General features: G+C 39.6%; 1 protein-coding gene across 2 annotated transcripts; it reads left to right on the top strand.

Moving 5' to 3' along the window:
• The first annotated feature begins 14,631 nt into the window (after window positions 1-14,631).
• LOC110724601 (probable nucleoredoxin 1) lies at window positions 14,632-18,243 on the top strand. 2 transcript variants are annotated; one of them, XM_021904013.1, is made up of 3 exons: window positions 14,632-14,783; window positions 15,252-15,340; window positions 16,145-18,243. In XM_021904013.1, the coding sequence occupies exon 3, from the start codon at window positions 16,148-16,150 to the stop codon at window positions 17,969-17,971; it is 1,824 nt and encodes a 607-aa protein (XP_021759705.1). In that variant the 5' UTR covers window positions 14,632-14,783; window positions 15,252-15,340; window positions 16,145-16,147; the 3' UTR covers window positions 17,972-18,243. The 2 variants fall into 2 exon arrangements, with proteins under 2 accessions (XP_021759705.1, XP_021759706.1); XM_021904014.1 differs by having other exon boundaries at window positions 14,637-14,783; window positions 15,249-15,340.
• Window positions 18,244-20,933: the final 2,690 nt, after the last annotated feature.

Raw genomic sequence — 20,933 nt, 5'->3', positions numbered from 1 at the left:
TCGGCATTCTTCAGCACATGGCTGACAAAGTAGACCGGGAGCTGACAGCCGTCTCTTTCAGCAAGGAGGACGGCACTTAGAGCATGGTCAGATACTGCAAGATACATGTAAAGCACTTCTTTGGGCAAGGGACTGACCAGCCTTGGCAAGGAATGTAAATGAACTTTCAGTTTTTGGAAGGCCGCCTCAGCATTCGGCCCCTATTCAAACCTTGCCTTCTTCTTTATTGCCTGGAAAAAGTAAAGGCACTTGTCCCCTGACCGGCTGAGAAATCTTCCCAAGGCCGCCAGACAACCTGTTAACTTCTGAACCTCTCGGACGGTGCGAGGCGACTGCATGTCAATGACCGCCTGCACTTTCTCGGGGTTCGCCTCTATGCCTCTTTGATTAATGAGGAATCCGAGAAACTTCCCAGACTCAACCCCAAAAATAAATTTCTTGGGATTAAGCATGACATGGTGCCGCCTGAGGGTGGTGAATGTTTCTCGGAGGTCTGCCAGATGATCCGTCTGAAGTTTGGATTTAACAATCATATCATCTATGTATGCCTCGACATTCCTTCCAATTTAGTCAAAAAAGACCGTGTTTATCATTCTTTGGAACGTGGCCGGTGCGTTCTTTAGACCAAACGGCATGACCGTATAACAATATAGCCCTTGATCAGTGACGAAGGCCGTCTTCTCCTGATCTTTCTTCCACAAAGGAATCTGATGGAAACTAGAGTAGGCGTCCATGAAGCTCATTAATGCATGGCCGGCTGTTGAGTCGACCAGACTGTCAATTTTAGGCAAAGGATAGCTATCTTTGGGGCACGCCTTGTTCAAATCAGTGTAGTCCACACACATTCGCCAGGTACCATTCGACTTCTTTACTAGCACCACATTTGCAACCCAGTCAGGGAAGTAACATTGCCAAATGAACCCTGCATCAAGCAGCTTTTTAACCTCGGCAGCGACCGCCTGACTTCTTTCTTCACCATGGTTCCGCTTCTTTTGCCTGACCGGCTTCTTTTTCGGATCCACAGCCAATTTATGTACAACCTGGTCAGGACTGATGCCTAGCATTTCATGAACTTCGAATGCAAAGATATCTTTGAATTCCTTCAAAATTTGGTGAAAATCTTCACCTAACACTTCAAGAGCAGTCGTCCCAACCTTGACTGTTCGGTCAGGACGTGAGTCGTCTAGGACAACATCCGTGTGCTCGCCAGCCGGCTGAGGGCGGAATTTGTCCGACCGCTCCTCTGCCAGTGATTGCTATCTTTTTTCTTTTTTCTCCGCCCCCAATTGGGTAGCCTTTCTTTACTTGCCGCCTGCCTTTTGAGCAGGCGCATCTTCCTTGATAAGTTCAAGGTCGGTTCTTTCCCCACTTGTGCCAGCAGCCACCACAGTGGGTTTGATATCCGAGAGATAACACTCTCGAGCCATCTTTTGATCTCCCCTTAGGGAGCCGACTGTTCCATCATCCTTTTCAAATTTGAGCAGCATAAGAGAAGGTATAATGACAGCTTTAGAAATGTTCAGGGTGGGTCGTCCCAATATCATATTGTAGGCCGACAGTTCTTCAACTACTAAGAACCGAACCACCATGTGACAGCCCTCCCCTTTCTCACACAGACGGATGGGTAAATCCACTCGTCCTACTGGGTGTACGACACCTCCTCCAAACCCTACTAAAGGGTGAGATACCGGATGTATGCAATCAGTTTTGTACTTGAGCTTTGCTAAGCACTTGCTACTGATGAGATCAGAAGAACTACCGGTATCTATGAGGATGCGGCCAACTCTTTGGTTGGCCACCTTGCATTCAATAACGATAGGGTCATCATGCGTGTAGGGTTTCGTAGTGACCCGACACTACGCGGAAGGAAACCCCCCCAAGACCCGCCCCTTAATTAAAGCAATTAACAAGCATAATAAACTTAATCAAGCAAGACTAAGAACAAGAATTATACCTTTGTTGCGTGCTTCGCTCCCGTAGAGCTCTTACTTCAAAATTCCGAAACTACGAGATCTCTGACGGATCGTACCCTCGACCCGACCCGAGCGTCACAAGTCTTGAAGGTTAGTCAAGACCCGGACAAACAAAACTATGAGTTTTACAAATCAAAGGTTTACTCTAATTACAAGAGTTGCCTTTATAATTCCACTCAAGGTTGTGTCTTTCCCAATACCATGCCTTTGGTATTTATAGGGAAATGCACCCTTGATTTCCGATCTCCCATCAATGTGGGAGAGTTGGTAAAATCAACAATTTATTTAATTCCAAATTAAATAAATAATCAACTTAATCACATTGCGACAAGTGGCACAACACATGCTTGAGTGATGGCCAAAGCTAGGTGGGGGGGGACCATTTGCCTTGCTCCCCAAGCCCTTGATTTGGTCCCCACAAGCAAGCACAAAACCGGCATAAGCAGGGGTTGCTGAGCTGCTGCCAGCTAGCCCAGCTAGCCCAGCCAGCAGCCTCGCATCCCAGCCAGGCAGTGCATGCTTGGTGCTGGGCAATGCTTGGCGCTGGTGTGTGCTAGTGCTAGGCACTGCTAGCACGTTATGCTGGCGCTGGCCCCTAGCACTCCCACACACTACCTTGCACACACACTCGCATATTATGCGCACCCATGCCAGCCAGCCCCTCACGCACGCAAGGCCTAGCATGCGTGCTGCTAGCGAGCCACGCATGCTGGCCCCTTGCCTCGCGATCCACACGCACCAGCCTCGGCCATGCACCACGTACTATGCATGCACCAGCCTCGGCCATGCACCACGCACTACGCATGCGCCAGTGCCTAGCACTAGCTGTGCTTGGTGCGTGTGGTCCTGCCATGCGTGCCCAGCATTGTGCTAGGGCTGCGACGGCACCCAGCCATCCTAGGGCACACATGGTGCGCCTAGAGATGCTGCCTGGGCTGCGATGGTGCCCAGCCATCCTAGGGCACGCATGGTGCGCTTAGAGATGCTGTTTAGGCTGCGATGGTGCCCAGCCATCCTAGGGCACGCATGGTGTGCCTAGAGATGCTGTTTGGGCTGCGATGGGCTATGATGGGCTGCGATGGTGCGCCTAGCACACCTAGTGTGCTTAGGCTTGCGCCTAGCCATGATAGGTGCATGCTAGCTCGAACTAGCCTAGCATCCACATGGTTAGACCATTCCGGTGCTACGGCTACGCTCGTACTTGTCACTTGTGATTTTGTGACGCTAGGCCTCGACGCCCTAGGCTCGATATCCGACGTCTGTACTCGTAAAACTCTGTCGACTCATTAAATCCTTTCGGATTAATTCGTCGTCTCGGATCGGTGATTCGATTGGGTTCGACCCGAAGGGTTCAGTTAAGATTAAGTTGTAATATCAATTGTACCTTGATATTACTAATCGGAAGCGGCCTCCACCTAGGCATTCCGATCACTTGATCTTACTGAAGAATTAACTCTGTAATAATTCTGAACCCTCTATCGGAAAAATACACTTGTTGGAAGGACACCATTCCTTTTAATCTCCCACTTGTCCTTCCGGACAAATGTGCTTAAAGTGTATAGCCCATTTCCTATGTCTCTTAATGTTTCTTCGTGAACTATAAGGTAAGATTCATCGTCATCCTTATTACGTTCAGAAGTTTTTCTCGATCTCCGAGTTCGACTTTTAATAAAGAGTTGATTTCTAAAATCCATCTGAGCACGGCCATGCATTTTCACAGTCTCGCTCTTCGAGCGGCCTTGTAAACAACAAAACATTTTCCCTATTGTTAATAGGGGACAATCCCAGTCTTGCATTGTAAGTTCCTCTTACTAAGAGGACTTAGTCTCCCGAGTGTTCCCGTTATGATACCCAGTTACGGCAGACATTAGGAAACATCAAAGAGTCTAGTACTCAAACAAGAAAAATTCACAATACTCATGGTCGGAGGAAACAGGTTCCGATAGTCATAATGAGAAATGTACTTATGACTATTTTGAAATTTCTTAAAGTACTCTCATAGGTCTTATCCAGTACAGTTCCAAACTGTACCTGTGCAAATGATTTATGATTGTCACGTCCTCGCAGCACAAGAAACGGTGCTGGTAATCATACTACACACTAATCTATGGCGGTCATCAATCGTCCATCTGTTAGATGACCTCGATTACGGACAATTTTCGATTTAAATATTTAATGTTCACTTAACATGTGTTTCTTTATCCAAGACATGGTCTTGATACCCTGTTTTGAATATTTCTATAAATCGAATGGACTCATTATTTAATTCTAAACCACAATTAAATAGTAATGGAGTGAATGATAATTTTGCAAAAAATAAATTACTCCATAAATGAATGGTTTCATTACAGTGTCTTACATTAAACATCCTATTTAATTAAAACACATGTACAGGGAATTTCAAAGCTAGTCTCCAACATGCTTGATTCCCATCGCCTCAATGTGCTTGTTGTGTTTCACCTGAGGTAGCGGTTTAGTCAAAGGATCGGCCACATTATCATCTGTGCCAATCTTAAAAATTCTGATTTCACCTTCAGATTTCCATCCCTTATCATGTGAAATCGCCTTGGCACGTGTTTGACCTTCTGGTGTTCTCTCGGCTCCCTGGCCTGAGCGATAGCTCCATTGTTATCACAATAGAGGTCTATCGGCCCCTTGATTGAGGGTACAACACCAAGTTCGCTGATGAACTTGCGAATCCAAACAGCTTCCTTGGCAGCTTCTAAAGCGGCCAAGTACTCGGCTTCAGTTGTAGAGTCTGCAGTGGTGCTCTGCTTGGCACTCTTCCAGCTAAACGCTCCTCCATTTAGGAAAAATATGTACCCTGACTGTGACTTGAAGTCGTCTCTGTCAGTCTGGAAGCTAGCGTCGGTGTAACCTTCAACAACCAGTTCTTTGAGGCCTTCACACACCAGGAATTTATCCTTGTTCCTTTACAGGTACTTTAGGATATTCTTGGCCGCAGTCCAATGCGCCTCTCCTGGGTTTGATTGGTATCGGCTCGTTGCACTCAGGGCATACGATACATCTGGCCTTGTACATATCATGGCATACATGATCGATCCGATCAGCGAAGCATATGGGATCTGATCCATTCTTTCTCGCTCAACAGGTGTTTGTGGACACTGTTTCTTGCTGAGAGTTATGCCATGGGACATAGGTAAATGCCCTCTCTTGGCATTCTCCATGTTGAACCGAGCCAGTACCTTATCAATGTAAGTACTCTGGCTTAATCCAATCATCCTTTTAGATCTATCTCTGTAGATCTTGATGCCCAATATGTATTGTGCCTCTCCTAAGTCCTTCATTGAAAAACACTTTCCCACCAGCCCTTTACGGACTCCAGTAATTTTGTGTTGTTTCCAATGAGAAGTATGTCATTGACATAGAGGACTAGGAATGCAATATCACTCCCACTGACCTTCTTGTATACACAAGATTCATCTGGATTCTTGATAAAACCAAACTTGCTAATGGCTTCATCAAATCGCAGATTCCAACTTCTGCTCGCTTGCTTCAGTCCATAAATGGTCTTCTTTAGCTTGCAAACCTTTCCAGCGTTGCCTGGATTGACAAAACCTTCTGGCTATGTCATATACACAGTTTCTTCCAAAATTTCATTTAGGAAGGCGGTTTTGACATCCATCTGCCATATTTCATAATCGTAATATGCAGCAATCGCTAGGATGATCCAGACGGATTTTAGCATTGCAACTGGTGAAAAGGTTTCATCATAGTCAATCCCGTGGATTTGTCTATAACCTTTTACCACCAGTCTAGCTTTGTATATCAATACATTTCCATCCTTGTCTGTCTTCACTTTGAAGATCCATTTGCAACCAATGGGTGTATAATCCTCGGGCAAATTCACCATGTCCCAGACTTGATTTTCAGACATGGAGTCCATCTCGGATCTCATGGCCTCTTGCCATTTTGCAGAGTCGGGGCTCGTCATAGCTTGCTTGTATGTCGCTGGCTCATCACCATCATGACTAGGATAACCTGATCATCGGTTAAGACGATACCGAGGTATCTATCTGGTTGAGATCTTTGCCGTTGCGACCTACGAAGGGTAATCGGTTGAGCATTTTCATTGTCAGTTTGATTCTGACCAATCTTCTTAGATGCTTCCAAAGCATCAAGATTGTCAGTTTGGTCAGGTTGACATTGTTGCTCGTCCTCTCGAACTTCGTCGAGTTCGATTTTCCTCCCACTTGTCATTTTGGAAAGGTGATCCTTCTCCAAAAAGACACCATCACGAGCAACAAATACTTTGTTCTCGGATTTATTGTAGAAGTAATACCCTTTGGTTTCTTTTGGATATCCCACAAAGAAACACTTATCCGATTTGGGGTGAAGTTTGTCCGAAATTAATCGCTTGACATATGCTTCGCATCCCCAAATCTTGAGAAAAGACAACCTAGGAGGTTTCTTAGTCCATAATTCATATGGAGTCTTTTCAACAGCTTTTGACGGAGCTCTGTTTAGTGTTAGTGCTGCAGTTTGTAGCGCATGTCCCCAGAAAGAGACAGGGAGTTCACTAAGACCCATCATTGATCGAACCATGTCTAACAAGGTTCGATTCCTCCGTTCGGACACTCCGTTCCATTGAGGAGTTCCGGAAGGTGTCAACTCTGAAAGAATACCATTTTCTTTCAAGTGATCGTCAAATTCATGGCTCAAATATTCGCCACCTCGATCCGATCGAAGTGCTTTAATTTTCTTGCCAAGTTGATTCTCAACTTCTTTCTGAAATTCTTTGAATTTCTCACAGGATTCAGATTTATTCGACATTAAGTAGATATAGCCATATCTACTAAAATTGTCGGTGAAGGTGATGAAATATCGGTAACCTTGTCTTGCGGGTGTACTCATTGGTCCACATACATCCGTGTGTATTAGACCTAATAAGTCACTTGCCCTTTCTCCCAACTTGGAGAATGGCTATTTTATCATCTTGCCTAATAGACATCCTTCGCAATTTTCAAACAACTCTAAGTCGAATACACCTTCTTGAAGAAGTTTCTTGATGCGTTTGATGTTAATATGGCCAAGACGACAATGCCACAAGTAGGTTTGATTCGACTCGATGGTCTTAGCCCTTTTGGCAGTATTATCGATGTTATAAACCTGTTTGTCTAGTGAAAGCACATAAAGACCATTTTCTGAATGTGCCTTACCATATAAAACATTATCAAAATAAATAAAACAACTATTGTTTTTGATTCGAAATTCGAATCCTTTGGCGTCCAACGCCGATATTGAAATAATGTTTTTGGTCACTCTTAGAGCATGATAGCAGTTTTTCAAGTTCTAGAATAAGCCCTGAGGGCAAAGACAAACTGAGAGTTCCAACGGAGACGACAGACATCCTTGCTCCATTGCCGACCCGAAGCTCGACCTCTCCCTTCTCTAGCCTCCTAATTATCCTTAGTCCCTGAGCATTGGAACAAAGGTGTGAGCCACATCCGGTATCTAATACCCACGATGTTTTGCTAGCGAAGTTTAAGTTTATAACGAAAATACCTAATGAAGAAGCAACGTTGTCGTTCTTCTTATCTTCCTTGAATTTGAGGCAGTCCCATTTCCAATGTCCCTTCTTCTTGCAGTAGAAACATTCGGAATCAGATTTAGAAGAGGCTGCCTTTTTGTCCTTGCTGCCCTTGGCAGATTTTAACTTAGGCAGGAACTTCTTCTTTTTCCCTTTAAAGCTCTTCTTTTTGCCCGGACGTTTGAATGGCTTGCCCTTCCTCACCATGAGCATGTCATGCTTGCCCTCATCCTTGAGGGTTTGCTCGGCTTGCTTCAACATACCATGAAGCTCGGTGAGGGTTTTCTCCATACTATGCATATTATAGTTCATTTTGAACTGATCATAGCCTTTGTGAAGCGAGTGGAGAATGATGTCAATTGCCATCTCGGTTGAATACCCAGCATCAAGCCTTTCCATGTTCTCAAACAATCCAATAATTTTGAGGACATGCGGGCTGACAGGCTCTCCTTTCTTAAGCTTGCTCTCAAGGATCTGCCTGTGGGTTTCGAACCTTTCAGTTCGGGTCTGCTCTTGAAACATATTCTGAATTTCAGAAATGATCTCAAAAGTCGTCTCCTTTTCAAAGAAAGTCTTTTGAAGGTCCGGAGACATAGTGGCCAACATGATGCATTTGACATCCCGATTGGCACTTTGTCATCGGTTAAGGGCAGCCTGAGTGACCTCCTCATTGGGAGCGTCGGGCATTTCCTCATCAAGGACGTATTCCTTTTGCTCTTGCATTAGTATAATGCAGAGATTTCTTTGCCAATCAAGAAAGTTTGGCCCGCTCAACTTCTCCTTGTCGAGAATTGAGCGTAAAGAGAATTGGTTGTTGTTTGAGTTACTTGCAGACATTGTTCTACAATTGAAAGAATTTGAAGTTATAAGCATACCTTGACATCTGTAGCACAAATCATTCCATTGGTTGAAGTTGAATTATCAACACTCACATTCGCCTTTCTACTTCTCTTCTTCTTACTAGAATCGGAATCAGAATCAGACACCATTATCACACTGCAAACAAGGACAAACAAAACCTAAATTTAAAATAAAAAAAATAAAAAAAATAAACTCAAAATTAACCCAAAAAACATACTGAGAGTGAAGGATACTTACACACAAATAAATAAGGGTAACTCAAAATAAACACAAAACAATAATTGATTATTTAGGTTTTTTTCTTTTTTTTATTAACGGCAAATGGGAGGGGAATAACCGAATAGGTAAGTTATTATGGAATAACAAAGAGAGGGATCGAAGGTTAATGTTCAGTTTAGCTTCAGCCTCACTCCTTTGTTTTTAACTTGGGGCCAAGTATCAAGGTAAGGAAAAGAGAAATACAAGTTGATAAAGCTGATAAATAAATATACGAATATTTCACCAAATGCCACTAAACACTTTAATAATTCACCAAATGCCGGTCGTTAACTCCGTTAGTCATTAGGGTTTAATCATGACACATGTGGACACGTGTCAGTCAGCTATTTGTTTTAAAAAAAAGATAAATAAAAATAAAATAAAATTTTTGTAAAAAAAAACTCTATATCCTAACCCAAATCAGCCCACCATCGTAACCACCTGCCAAAGCCAACCGCCGGAACTCCTTGACCTCCTGCCTGAACCCCCTAACCTCCCGTCGGAATCCGCTAGAACCCCCTGACCTCCCTCTGGACACCCCTTGACCTCACCAAATCCGCCGACTCCACTTAATCCCCCTTTTCTCCTCCCGAAAAACCACCCCAGCCACCGCAACCGTCTCACGCATTGCCCAGAACTCTGCCTGCCCGACTCCTTAGCACCCAGACGACGACCCACAGAACTCCGCCTGCCAGACGACCCCCGCCCTGATCCCCACCCTAGCCCCCGCAACCACAACTGACGCACCAACATGACGCATCACGGTAGCCACCGAAACCGATCATGGAAACCTAGAATAAAACCCGACCATGGAAACCCTTCACCCTCAAACGACCGAAATCAACCATAGAAATCCAACATGGTCGATTTCTATAGCCGATTTTGTCGTTTCAAGGGTGGAGGAAAGGATAGGAGGGGTGGTTTTGCGCGGTGGTCAGAAAACACTGGGTATTTTTTCGTGAGGGGAAAAAGCGGAAGGCGCTAAATCGCTGGTTTTCACGGTGAAGGTGGGGCAGGGAGTACCTGGGGTTGGGCTGCCGGCAGCGGCAGTGTTGGTGGTGGGGTTGGGGTTGGGTTAGGGTTAGGAATTTAAAAAAAATAAATTTAAGTTTTTTTCTTTTTTTTTTAAGAATTTTTTTGAATTGAACCAATCATATCATGACATGTGTCATGATTAAACCCTAATGACTACCGGAGTTAACGGTCGTTAGTTACTAATGGCACTCGGTGGCATTTGGTGAACTTTGAAAACTTTGATGGCATTTGGTGAATTATTAAAGTGCTCAGTGGCATTTGGTGAAATAGCCGTAAAAATAATCCGTACAACACAAATTATAGTACCATTTAAAATGAAAAAAAAAAAAAAAACAGAAAGTGACTTCTACACGTACTGGACTGCCATCTACATTTCTACAGTGACTTAAAATAAAATAAAATTACAAATAATAATAATAAAAAAAAAGAATCACATGCTATAGCATACATAACCAGCAATGAATCACAATATTCACATAAATAACCAACAAAACAAAAAAAAAAAAAAAAAAAAAAAAAAAAAAAAAAACCAAAAAGAGAGAAGAAAACAGAAGGTTCGAAGAAAGAGAAAAAACAAGAACTAGAAGCAGAAGAGAGATAGAAGAAGAAAGAGAAACATTAACAGGTCGAAGCTCGAAGCCTCGCTAGTCGCCGGTGTCGAAGTGGTCGTCGGTGGTCTCCGGTCACCACAGAAGATTGAATCAAGTCGCACCTCCAAAGGAATCGCCGTTCGCAATTGTTAAGGTTTTTGAGAATTGGAGGAAATCGGAAATTAGGTTAGTAATTCACTGATTTTGGGGGTTTTTCAAAAAATATGGCCTAAAATTCTAAGGAAACGTTAGAAAATGGTCCAAGCCGTCCCCAATACGTACCCGAGCAAGAGGCTAGCTGTCCCCAAATTGGCTTGCCGTACCACTTTCGAAGGGGACGCCTTGGGAACGTTTCCGTACCGTACCCGTCCCTGAAACGTTTCCGGTACGGGAGACAACAACCAATTGACGAATTCGTACAACACTGATTACAAGTTTAATTAAAAGCCGACTCATTCAAGTAGACCATACATAATAATCATACATAAAATTCCCTTTTTATCTTATTTAGGACAACGCTGATCACATCACAAATTGACCTTTAATTCCTTTAAATTCCACATATCCAAAATTGTTGAACATAGTCAACGATCCCACCTAGTCATTTCGGCTTAATCCACCTTTACTCAACATACTAACAAGTCATGCTTGAGTAATAAATAAAATAATAATAACATCATGGAATAATTAATTAATTCATTCCACTTAAACCATTCAATTCCAATCCTTCAATTTACCCAAATGTGGTTATCAAATCAATCCAATAAAAATATGTTTGTATCAACATTACATACAAACAATTAATCCAATATAATTCAACATGCTTGCATCCATAATTTCATACAAACATAATCAATTCACCAAAACATGTCTCATAAACATAAGCACATGAATTAATTCAATGTTTAACTAAACAATTTCCATCCAAGAGTTCTCTAAACATGAAACTAAGTTCTTTCCTTTGGTACCTAAACATGATACTACTTACAACGAAGTAGACATGTACGTACCTCATATAAACAATCCTTTGTGCCACTTTTAATCACTTAGTCTCCTAGGGAATAATCACCTCCTAGAAAACAACCAATAATCAAAAATTAATACCCAAACTAATTTCCAGCAATATAATTTAATTAAAACTCCTTAAAACTTCCTTTAAAATATGTTTTTATGCTTAATTAATCAATAGAAATACAATAGGGACAAAAGCCCCAATTTAGATACTCATTAGAACCCTAAAATCCCAATTTCAATGAATTAAAACCCTAGGTTGTAAAATTCATAAAATCTGAAAATTAAAACTAATATTTTAAATCTGAAATTATAAAATTAAACCACCAAAAACATGAAATGATACCAAATAAACTAATTTCAAACAAAACAACAATTTAGTAAAACATTAACCAAAATAATAAAAACCAAAAGGAGGAAGAAGGGAAGGAAGGTCAGCCACGTGGTGGCCGGGCCGGTGATGGTCGGTTAACCAGAGGTCGCCGGCGACGGCGACAAGTGGTGCGCTGGGCTTCTGGGTGGCAGCGATGGGCAGCAGTGAGCTATGCTCTTGTATAAAGGAGAAAGGAAAAGGAAGAAAGAAAGAAAAAGGAAAAAAGGAAAGAAAAATAAAGGAAAATAAAATAAAACAAAGGGAAAAGAAATTAAGACTAACCTTTTTGAGAGGGGAAAATTTAGGGTATTTATAGGAGAGAGAGTTGTAGGGTAAGTAGGAAGATTGAGCCTCATGAAAATAATGGGCCAATTAAACAAAATAGGTTAGGTTAGGCTTTGTTTTTATGATCATGAATTGTAGGACATAGGTTCATAAAAATCCTATTGTAATAAAATAATTTTCTACCTAAAAATAATTTAAGACTTTTAAAATAAAATCCAGAAAAATACAAATAAATATTATAAATAAAATAAAATTTCATTTATAACTTATTTGAAAATATGGGGGATTACAAAATCTATCTTCCTAAGCGGTTTCTCTGCATTTCGTATAAATGTTCTTCGACCTCCAATTTTTTTCAACAGTTATTTTAGGGAAGAAGATGAAGATAAGAAGATTTTCACATAAATTAATTTTGATACTTACACATTAATGGTGTAGCTAATTGGCGCCTATGTGAAATATTTACCGCTTAGAAGACTAATAATCCCGCCCAAGTACACATAACCCACTAATGGGTGAAATTTTGTCCCGCTAAAGCTTCCCTCCCCTTTTGTCATGAGTTGGCATGATTTTATCGGTGGTGTACAAAATGTTTTTGTACACTATGTGTACCTCTACCTTTTTCAGCATAAAGGGGTGTAAGGACGATGCTATCCCGGTATTTTCTCGTATTTTCCTTATTTTTATCAGCTTTATCAACTTGTATTTCCCAATCCTAGTCCTTAATAGGGATGGCAACGGTGTGGGGCGAATGCGGAGGATGGTACCTCCATACCCGTACCCACCTAAAATTCTTATACCCATCTCCACTCCACCACCCATGACGGGTATAATTCCCACATCCATACCCGCCCCGCGGGGTACAAACTACTATCCATACCCGCCCCACCACCCACTTGGGTATCCATATATACCCGCCTCATACCCACCCAAAATCCGCCCCAAACCTGCTGCCATTCACAAGTTAATGGGATAATTATGATACTGCATTGTATGCCACAACCCACAAATGAAAGTTTCTAGCTCATAAATTATACAAGTTGGAACATAGAAAAATCCACATCACGTACAAATCATTACATATTACGCTTTGTTTGGATAGCAAAGAAGGAAGAAAAGGAAGGGGAGGGAAAAATGAGGAAGGGAAGGGAAAAGAAAGGGAGGGGGAGGTGAGCTCCATTTTCCCTCCAAATCTCTCCAATTTTGGAGGGATTATGCTTATTGAAAAGAGAGGGAAAATGGATCCCTCCCTCTCCTTCCCATTCTTTCCCCCAATCTTTTAACCAAATAAGAGATTTGTCCCTCTCCCTTTCTCTTCTCTTCTTTTCCTTCCATTTCTTTCTATCCAAACATAGTGTTAAAGTTTCTTAGTTCTTAAAAAAAAATAGTCTTCTAAATTCAAACAAAAATACATCTCAAATACAGTCCAAATTCTTCTTAGTTCTTAAAAAAAATAGTCTTCTTTAATCAATTGCAGTCCAAATTCTAAATGAATGCCCTGACATCTAAACTCAATTGCACTCCAACATTTAAACTCAAGTTTTAGACATTAAAATCGCACAAACGCTCACCAAATAAAATTAACAATGTTTAATGCCCTGACATCTCACAAAGTCGCATTACCATATTCGAATTTAAAAAAAAAAAACTATGCAATAATTTATAATTAATAGAAGAAAACGAGAAAAGGAAATTAGAATCGGTTGATTCTAGAATAAAAGCATGAGGAACAATTAAATTCGATAAATAAAGAGAGAGATAGAATGATACATACCTAGTGATGAAGAGAAACTGACAGAAAATGGTGATTGGGGAAGAGATGCGAGCGGCGCTGCGGCAAGTCTAAGCTTATTAGCCTCTTAGAAATTTAGAGTTTCATTTGAAATACTATCATATGAAATATTTTTATTTTTATTCCTTGATATAGTTGTATCAGACTATCAGAAACTAAAGGACAAAATTCTAGACTTTTTTTTTTTTTTTTTTTTTTTTTTTTATGAAAATTCTAGACTCGTCCTACTTTTTATTATAATAAGGCGGGTATGAGCGGGTTGGGGCGGGGCAGGGCGAGGCAGAGCAGGGTGGGACAAGCAGGGATGGAACGGATTTCTTTTAAAATCCATACCCTATCCATTACCTATGAATTTATGATACACTTTTTACACCCACCCCCGCCCCACCACCCGCCAAACCTTTCTCCATACCCACCCAAGTGGGGCGGGTCTCCTATTTTACCTGACCCACTATCATCCCTAATCCTTAATAAATCGTGGGCCTCAACTTAAAAAACAAAGAAGTGAGGCTGAAGCTAAACTGAACATTGACCTTCAATCCCTCTCTTTATTATTCCCTATAAGAACTCACCTAAATACTGGAGTTTTTCTTTTCGGATCTCTTCATAAAGCTTAATAATCTTTTCGTGGAAAATTTGATTTTTTGTGGACGGTTTTGAATGACGATTCATGTTACTGGATCCATATTATTTCGAATGACGATTATGATCATTGACAGGGGCGGATCCAGTATGGGTTCAACCCACTGATTTTTTTGAAAAAAATTGAAATGTGTTTTATTTTTTTTTAAAAAAAAAAGCGAAAAGGTTTAAATAAAATATTTGTTGATATGTATTAAGAAGTAAAGCTACAGCTGTGATTTTTTTTTACCTCCCGTCAAATACGAGTTTGTGGGTTCAAAACCCATAACTCACACTTTTTTTTTCCTACACTTCCTCATTCCCCCAAATACTAAAACCCTAACCCTAAAATCTTAAACCCCAGGCGACGCGTCATCAGCCAGGCATCAGGTGCTCCAACACCGACGGTCCGACGTCCTTGAATTTCGCTGAGGTCAGTGAATTTCATTTCGCTGATTTAATGTTTTTTTTCTTGGTAAATCGCTGATTTAATGTCTCATTTCGCTAATTTACTTTACGATTTGGGGATTTTTTTTGGTAATCGCTGAATTTCATTTCGCTAATTTACTTTACAATTTGGGGATTTTTCCTCTAGAAATTGAAGATTGGTTTTGACTGTGTTTTGTTATAGTTTTGTCTTCATTATAAGTCCCCAATGATTTTTTTTAACATGATTAGCCGATTAGAAACTGAAAATTGGTTTTGATTAGCCGATTTGGGGATTTTTCCTCTAGAAACTGAAGTTGTGACCGGATATTTGACTATTTGAGTTGAGTATTTGAGCCCTATAATTTCTGTTTAATTGATATTGATTCTTATTTCTGATTTTCTGTTTAATTGATATTGATTATTGAATTTATTATCATTCATTCATTCTGCATTTATCATGTATGTGTAGCAGTAACTGGTGTCGTGCGTTGTTGACTCGTGGTGGTAGTTGGTACGACTGGCGGACCGGTACCTTTGGCTATCTTCTTCACCGTTAATTAGGTAAATTATGAACGCTTGATAGTTATTTTATAATTCTCCAATCAAAATTTTACTTCTATTATATGTAATGTTGAATGATCAAGTACTTGAATTTTCAGTTCGGCTATTCTCTGTCATTGTTGGTATATGATTTTTATTTACTGCCATTTAACCTATTAAGAGCTCTATTTTTGGCTTTGGCTAATTATGAACTATATTATGTTTGAGTTTTGTTGCTTGTGGTAAATCAAATCTCTTCTAGTGAAGAATTTCCTTGGGTAGTTTGGTTCTCTGTGTTTAACCAGCTTTATAAAAAATAAATACCAAGTAAAAATATAAAATGATATGTTCAATTTGCTTGTTTATTATGAACCTTTGAAGTACTGATAAGGTCAGAATATATGGGGTTTTTAATTTTTTGTTTAGCGTCGATCAATTTGGTAACTAGTATGTTACTATGTTTGGTGACTTATGAATCTTAAAAATGATATGAGTTGCCGATCTTTCCATCAGCTGAATTTGTTGAATACTTGAATTGCCTTGAGTTGCTTTTGCTTTTGAATTGTTGAATTTTTCATTTTTCTTATGTGTAATCTATTTGTAATCCATAATTTGAACTTATGTACTGAATATTTAATTATTATATTTTTCATTCCTTTGTTAATTACGATTCCTAACTTCCGAAGTTTGAACCCACACTCCGGAAATCCTGGAGACGCCACTAGTTATTGATTAAATCTTTGAGTTGTATTTTCTTGATTTATAAAGATTATTAATTGTTTTTGTGTTAATTTTGTTGGTGCATGTGATTGATCCAATAACAAGGTTATGGATGTAGAGAAGCGGAAGAAATTTCCTGAGAAGTTCAAGTTGGATAAGGAGGAAATAAGGAGGTACATGTTTCCTTGTGCTCCTAAAGAACCCTGGCTAGAAGAAAAGTTTATAAAAGCACTGGATGGCAGCAGAATAAATTCAGAATCCGAACTTTTTCATGTTCTTTGTGTTTCAAATCAGTTGACAAACTCAGTTCGTAAAGAATGTTATTATGGTTCTAGTAAATATCGATTTAAGTGTGACATCGAGATTGGCAAGCCTCTTGATGTTAAGTCCCTGTTGTTTCCTTCTAGAAAGGGTTGTCTGGTTCGTAGAGGTCTTATAGTAGATGCTAAGAATCTTAAACTTAGTGGTAAGTACGTCATGCTTTGTTGTTTCATGGTGCCTCTTAATTGGAATTCCATTGCCTGGAAAGTAGCAGTTGCTTGTCATGATTTATACTCTAAAATGAAGAATCGATTTGAGATGGTGATTGTTGCTATTATGAGAGATGGCTGGACCCATGACAAGAAAGCCTTCAGCCAATTTATGTCTGCTTTTCCTTCGTCTTGCCTTGCAATTCCATTTCATGCTAAGTCTCATCGTCGTCGTGTATGCAAGTATCTTGGAGGCATGTTCATGGCCAACATGACTCTCGTAAACCCCGCTGGTAATGTTCTCTTGCACAATGAGGTTCATCAATCTATGGATATTGAATTTGTTCCCTGGTATCATCTAGCTAACTCCCACGCATTTCCTTTCATTACTGATGCGGATGCTGGCCTGCATCTCACTACTCCATCGTCTCTAGAGGACCTTTTGTATTGCAGAATCTCTGATTTTGTCTTCAGGAAGAATCCTTCAGGAAGTGAAGCATTTTGGAAGGAGAAACGGCCTATTTCTCAACTCAAATCAAAGCTTGTGGGGTTGTACCTCTACACTTCGGGCAATTTGCTTCCTTGGCTTCGTAAAATTGAGGAAGCGTGTAGGCAAAGTGACAAGGAGTTGGATATTGTGGTTGTATATCTTCCTGATTGGGATAGGCAAGATCCACGGTGGTATCCTGAATTTTTCAGCACTGTGCTAGCCAAGCAGAATATCTCTTGGTGGGTTGCGCCCTATAACAATACCGCATCCATTATACTCAAGCATTTGTTCGAGGGAGAGAAGGTGATCATTGTCGGTCCTAATGGCTCCTATTTAGATACCTATGGAGCTGAACTTATGCAGCTTTATGGTATTACTGGATATCCCTTCACTGTGAAGCACGTTGCCCAAAAAACTCTGGCAGAGCTAAGCAAAGTCACCCTAGAATCGTTCTTGGACTTACTCAACATGAGTTTAGAGCATCATCATATAGGGAAGAATATTCTTTTTTACTTTGATTATCCATTGAGTAACAATTCTGTAGTTTATGATGCGTATACACGTTTCACTTCTGATGTGGATGCTGTTATTCTTCCCTGTTCCATAGCTGATGCTACAGTAGTTACTGAACCCGAAGGAGATGATTCTAAACAAGCCAGAGGTAAACTATCATGGCATAACCCCTGCATTGCCGTTAACACTGTGGTTGAGAAATTCTTCACAAGGTTCTTTAATCGTCGATTTCCTACCATTGTTGCGTTTGGAAAAGATGGCAGGATCTGTTCACTACTTGCTCATCGCCTTCCATATTCTCATGGGGATAAATCTTTTCCAATCAAAGGTGATCTGCTTGAAGAGGTCTCATCTATATTGACTGACTACTTGGATAGATATTATGATGATGAGTTGAGGTATTATCCTGATATGCTATATCTCGAGGAGTTGCAGGAGTTGAGGCAAAGTTGGGTGTGACAGACAATGGGTCTTCTGTGTTTCATAACTAGGAGTTTCATTTTGGTCCATAAGTCTTGATTTTTTTTTTTTTTCCCAATCTTGTGTTTTGTTAACTATGTTAGTGTTTAGTGGATGTTAGCTGTGTAGTTGGTTAAAGCCTTATGGGTGATTGCCATCGACTCATCTACTATATCATTTGCCCTTCGCGCCTTTCTTCACACCGAATTGATTGCTTTTGGTTTGTTTGTTTGATTGATGTGTTTATTATGCAAGTTTACCATTTTAAGCTTTCTGATTCAGTCTAGCTGATTTTTTATTGTTTTGTTATTCAGAAATTTTCAACCTAGGAATCTCTTTAGAATAGGTATTGGTAGTCTTGAATTGTTATTTTTTTGGAAACTATTATTGCTTATTTTTCTGGGATATCCCCCCTCGTTTTCTGAAATTTTTAATGGATTTGTTTGCTTTTACCCAATTTGAACTATTCATAGTTACATTTTCTTACCTTGTTGCACCTGTTTACAAGCACACGAACATTCAACACATATAAAACGACCAACCAACAAATAAATGAATTGCTTATTTAATTTGATTACGCATTGAACGGGTTTCCTACCAAAACCCTGCATCAAATAAATTGAGGTAAACTACACCGGGAGCTAACCGGGTAGACAAATGTCACATGAAGTGACTGGACGTCCTACGCATAAAATAAATAAAAAGGAAAATACAGCGTCCTGTACTCCCAGTAGAAGTTATGGTTAAATATAAAACCCCATAACTCCCCCCATATGTTCATACTCAAGGTATATACGTTTCAAGAGTTTTGAAGCGTAATCTCTCTCACTTTATGTTGTTTACATATTATTAGACTTGGTGAAGACTCTCAAACCACAACACAATCAAACATTATAACTCATTCAAGCAATCAAACATACCAATTTAGTTCTTGAATAATTAGTGACCACATAAATTTAATGTTGAACCCTTTTTAAACTACCTCGGTATTAGATAACACCTTAAGCGCATAAAACACCGCAAATCCTATCCCTCGGTGTTAGAAACAACTTAAGTGCACATAGGCACCGCAATATAATTTATTCCTGTGTACTAAGACACTTAAATAGCTCCTTCCTCATGTTTATAACATCAATAAAAATATTATGAACCATAATAAAATTCCTTTTCAATATTCCAAACCAAATTAAACATTTAGTTTAATTAAACATGCTCTCTAACATGCCAATAATAAAATTGTGGTTCATAATCAACATGCCAATACAATTAATTCCAATCACCAACTCACCATGAATAATTCATACATCACCAATCATTCACCAACATCAATCCAATCAACAAATTCCAACCAACACCTGTCATGATACTACTTGGAATTAATTAAACAAAGTCTAGCATGCTTCTACACATTCAAGCAATTACCAAGTACGCAAACGTACTTTGAATATGATCTCAAAATCGCCACGTCTAAATAAAATCACTCACTTGGAAGTCTCCTACAAACCAAAATTATAAAGAAGTATTAATACCTCTTTCACACAAATTTCCAGCAATATATACACACTTAAAATCACTTATAAACCCTCTAAAACAATCTGAAATTTAATTTAAAACCCTTACTTTTTTTCGCAATTAATAGGTAATTAAAAATCCTTTCAAGAAACCTAATTATAACCTTTATATAAAAATTCCAGCTTTATTAAATCATTAAAAATTGCTGCAATTGTGTTTTAAAACACCTATTTTAATAATTTAATTACCTACAATAAAATTCCATCAATATACATTAATTTAGAAACCTAGGGTTTTCAATTTGGGGCTTTTTAATTAAAAACTAAATCTGAAATTTATATACAACATACTTATCATTAAACATTCTAAAATCATCACAAAACCCAAAACAATAATTAGATTTAGGTTAGATTTAACTAAAATCAAGAACAATAATAATAATAATAATTTTTTTTCTTAAAAAACCATGGCGGACGAACCACCAAGGCTGGGCGGCTGCCGCGCGCCCGCTTAGTTGCCGCCGCTGCTGGTGTGCGCCGGTGGTGGTGGCCGCTTGCCGGGTGGCGTGTGGTGGTGGCGTCGGCGAGTGTGGTGGTGTGTGGGTGGTGATTGAAAATAAAATAAAATAAGGGGAAGGGGAAAAATTAAGGAGAAAAGAAAATAAGAGGAGAGAGAGAGAGTTTACCTTTGGGTGCACTGCACCCTAGGCATGTGATGGGTATTTATAGTCTTTCTTAACCCTTCTACTTAAATTTCCTTTACTGCCCTTAATAATCTCTTTCCTAATCAAACTTGTATTTTGACTTTCCTTAAATACCATTGACTTTAAAAATTATCTTTTTTTATAAAATAATATGCCCCAATATTTCCAAATCATGAAATAAAATATTTTCAAGATTATTTAATAATTAGAAATATACTTTTCATTAAAATCATTCTTTTTAAATTAATGAAAAACCTAAATAATTCATTTCGAATTATTTAAGTACTTTAAGAAATACTTATTTAAATTAAAGTACGTATAAAAATACGGGGTATTACACCGGCCAACCATAAAAGCCAACGAACCTCCAAGAATTACCATTCAGCTCAGTGATGTCACCACAAATGTGGTTTTGCGACATAGAGACCAAAGAGAAAGAAATAGAACTACTCTTCCTGAATAAACACAGACCTCCACCTAACCCTACACTACTAACGCCAATCGAACAATCAAAATCAAGTCTTTCTTTAAGCATCTTTGACTCGATCTTATTTTTTTTTTTCAGAAATAAAAAGCAAAACCGGGGAATAAAATAAGCACCATCTTCTTAGTGCTCTATCTGCTTGAGGGTTGCCTACCCCTCGGTTGTTCCAACACATCAGATTCATTGTTGTTCGTGAGGTTGGGTGACACCAACTCCCGCTACTTCATCAAGAGCTAAAGTATTATGCATACGATCTCGTTTAA

Source organism: Chenopodium quinoa, unplaced genomic scaffold (assembly GCF_001683475.1).
Source record: "Chenopodium quinoa cultivar QQ74 unplaced genomic scaffold, ASM168347v1, whole genome shotgun sequence".
Taxonomy (NCBI): Eukaryota; Viridiplantae; Streptophyta; class Magnoliopsida; order Caryophyllales; family Amaranthaceae; genus Chenopodium; species Chenopodium quinoa.
This window is presented reverse-complemented; position numbering and strand designations above follow the sequence as displayed.

Coding starts and splice junctions, on each gene's coding strand:
- LOC110724601 (XM_021904013.1), top strand. CDS start 16,148: ATGGATGTAGAGAAGCGGAAGAAATTTCCTGAGAAGTTCAAGTTGGAT.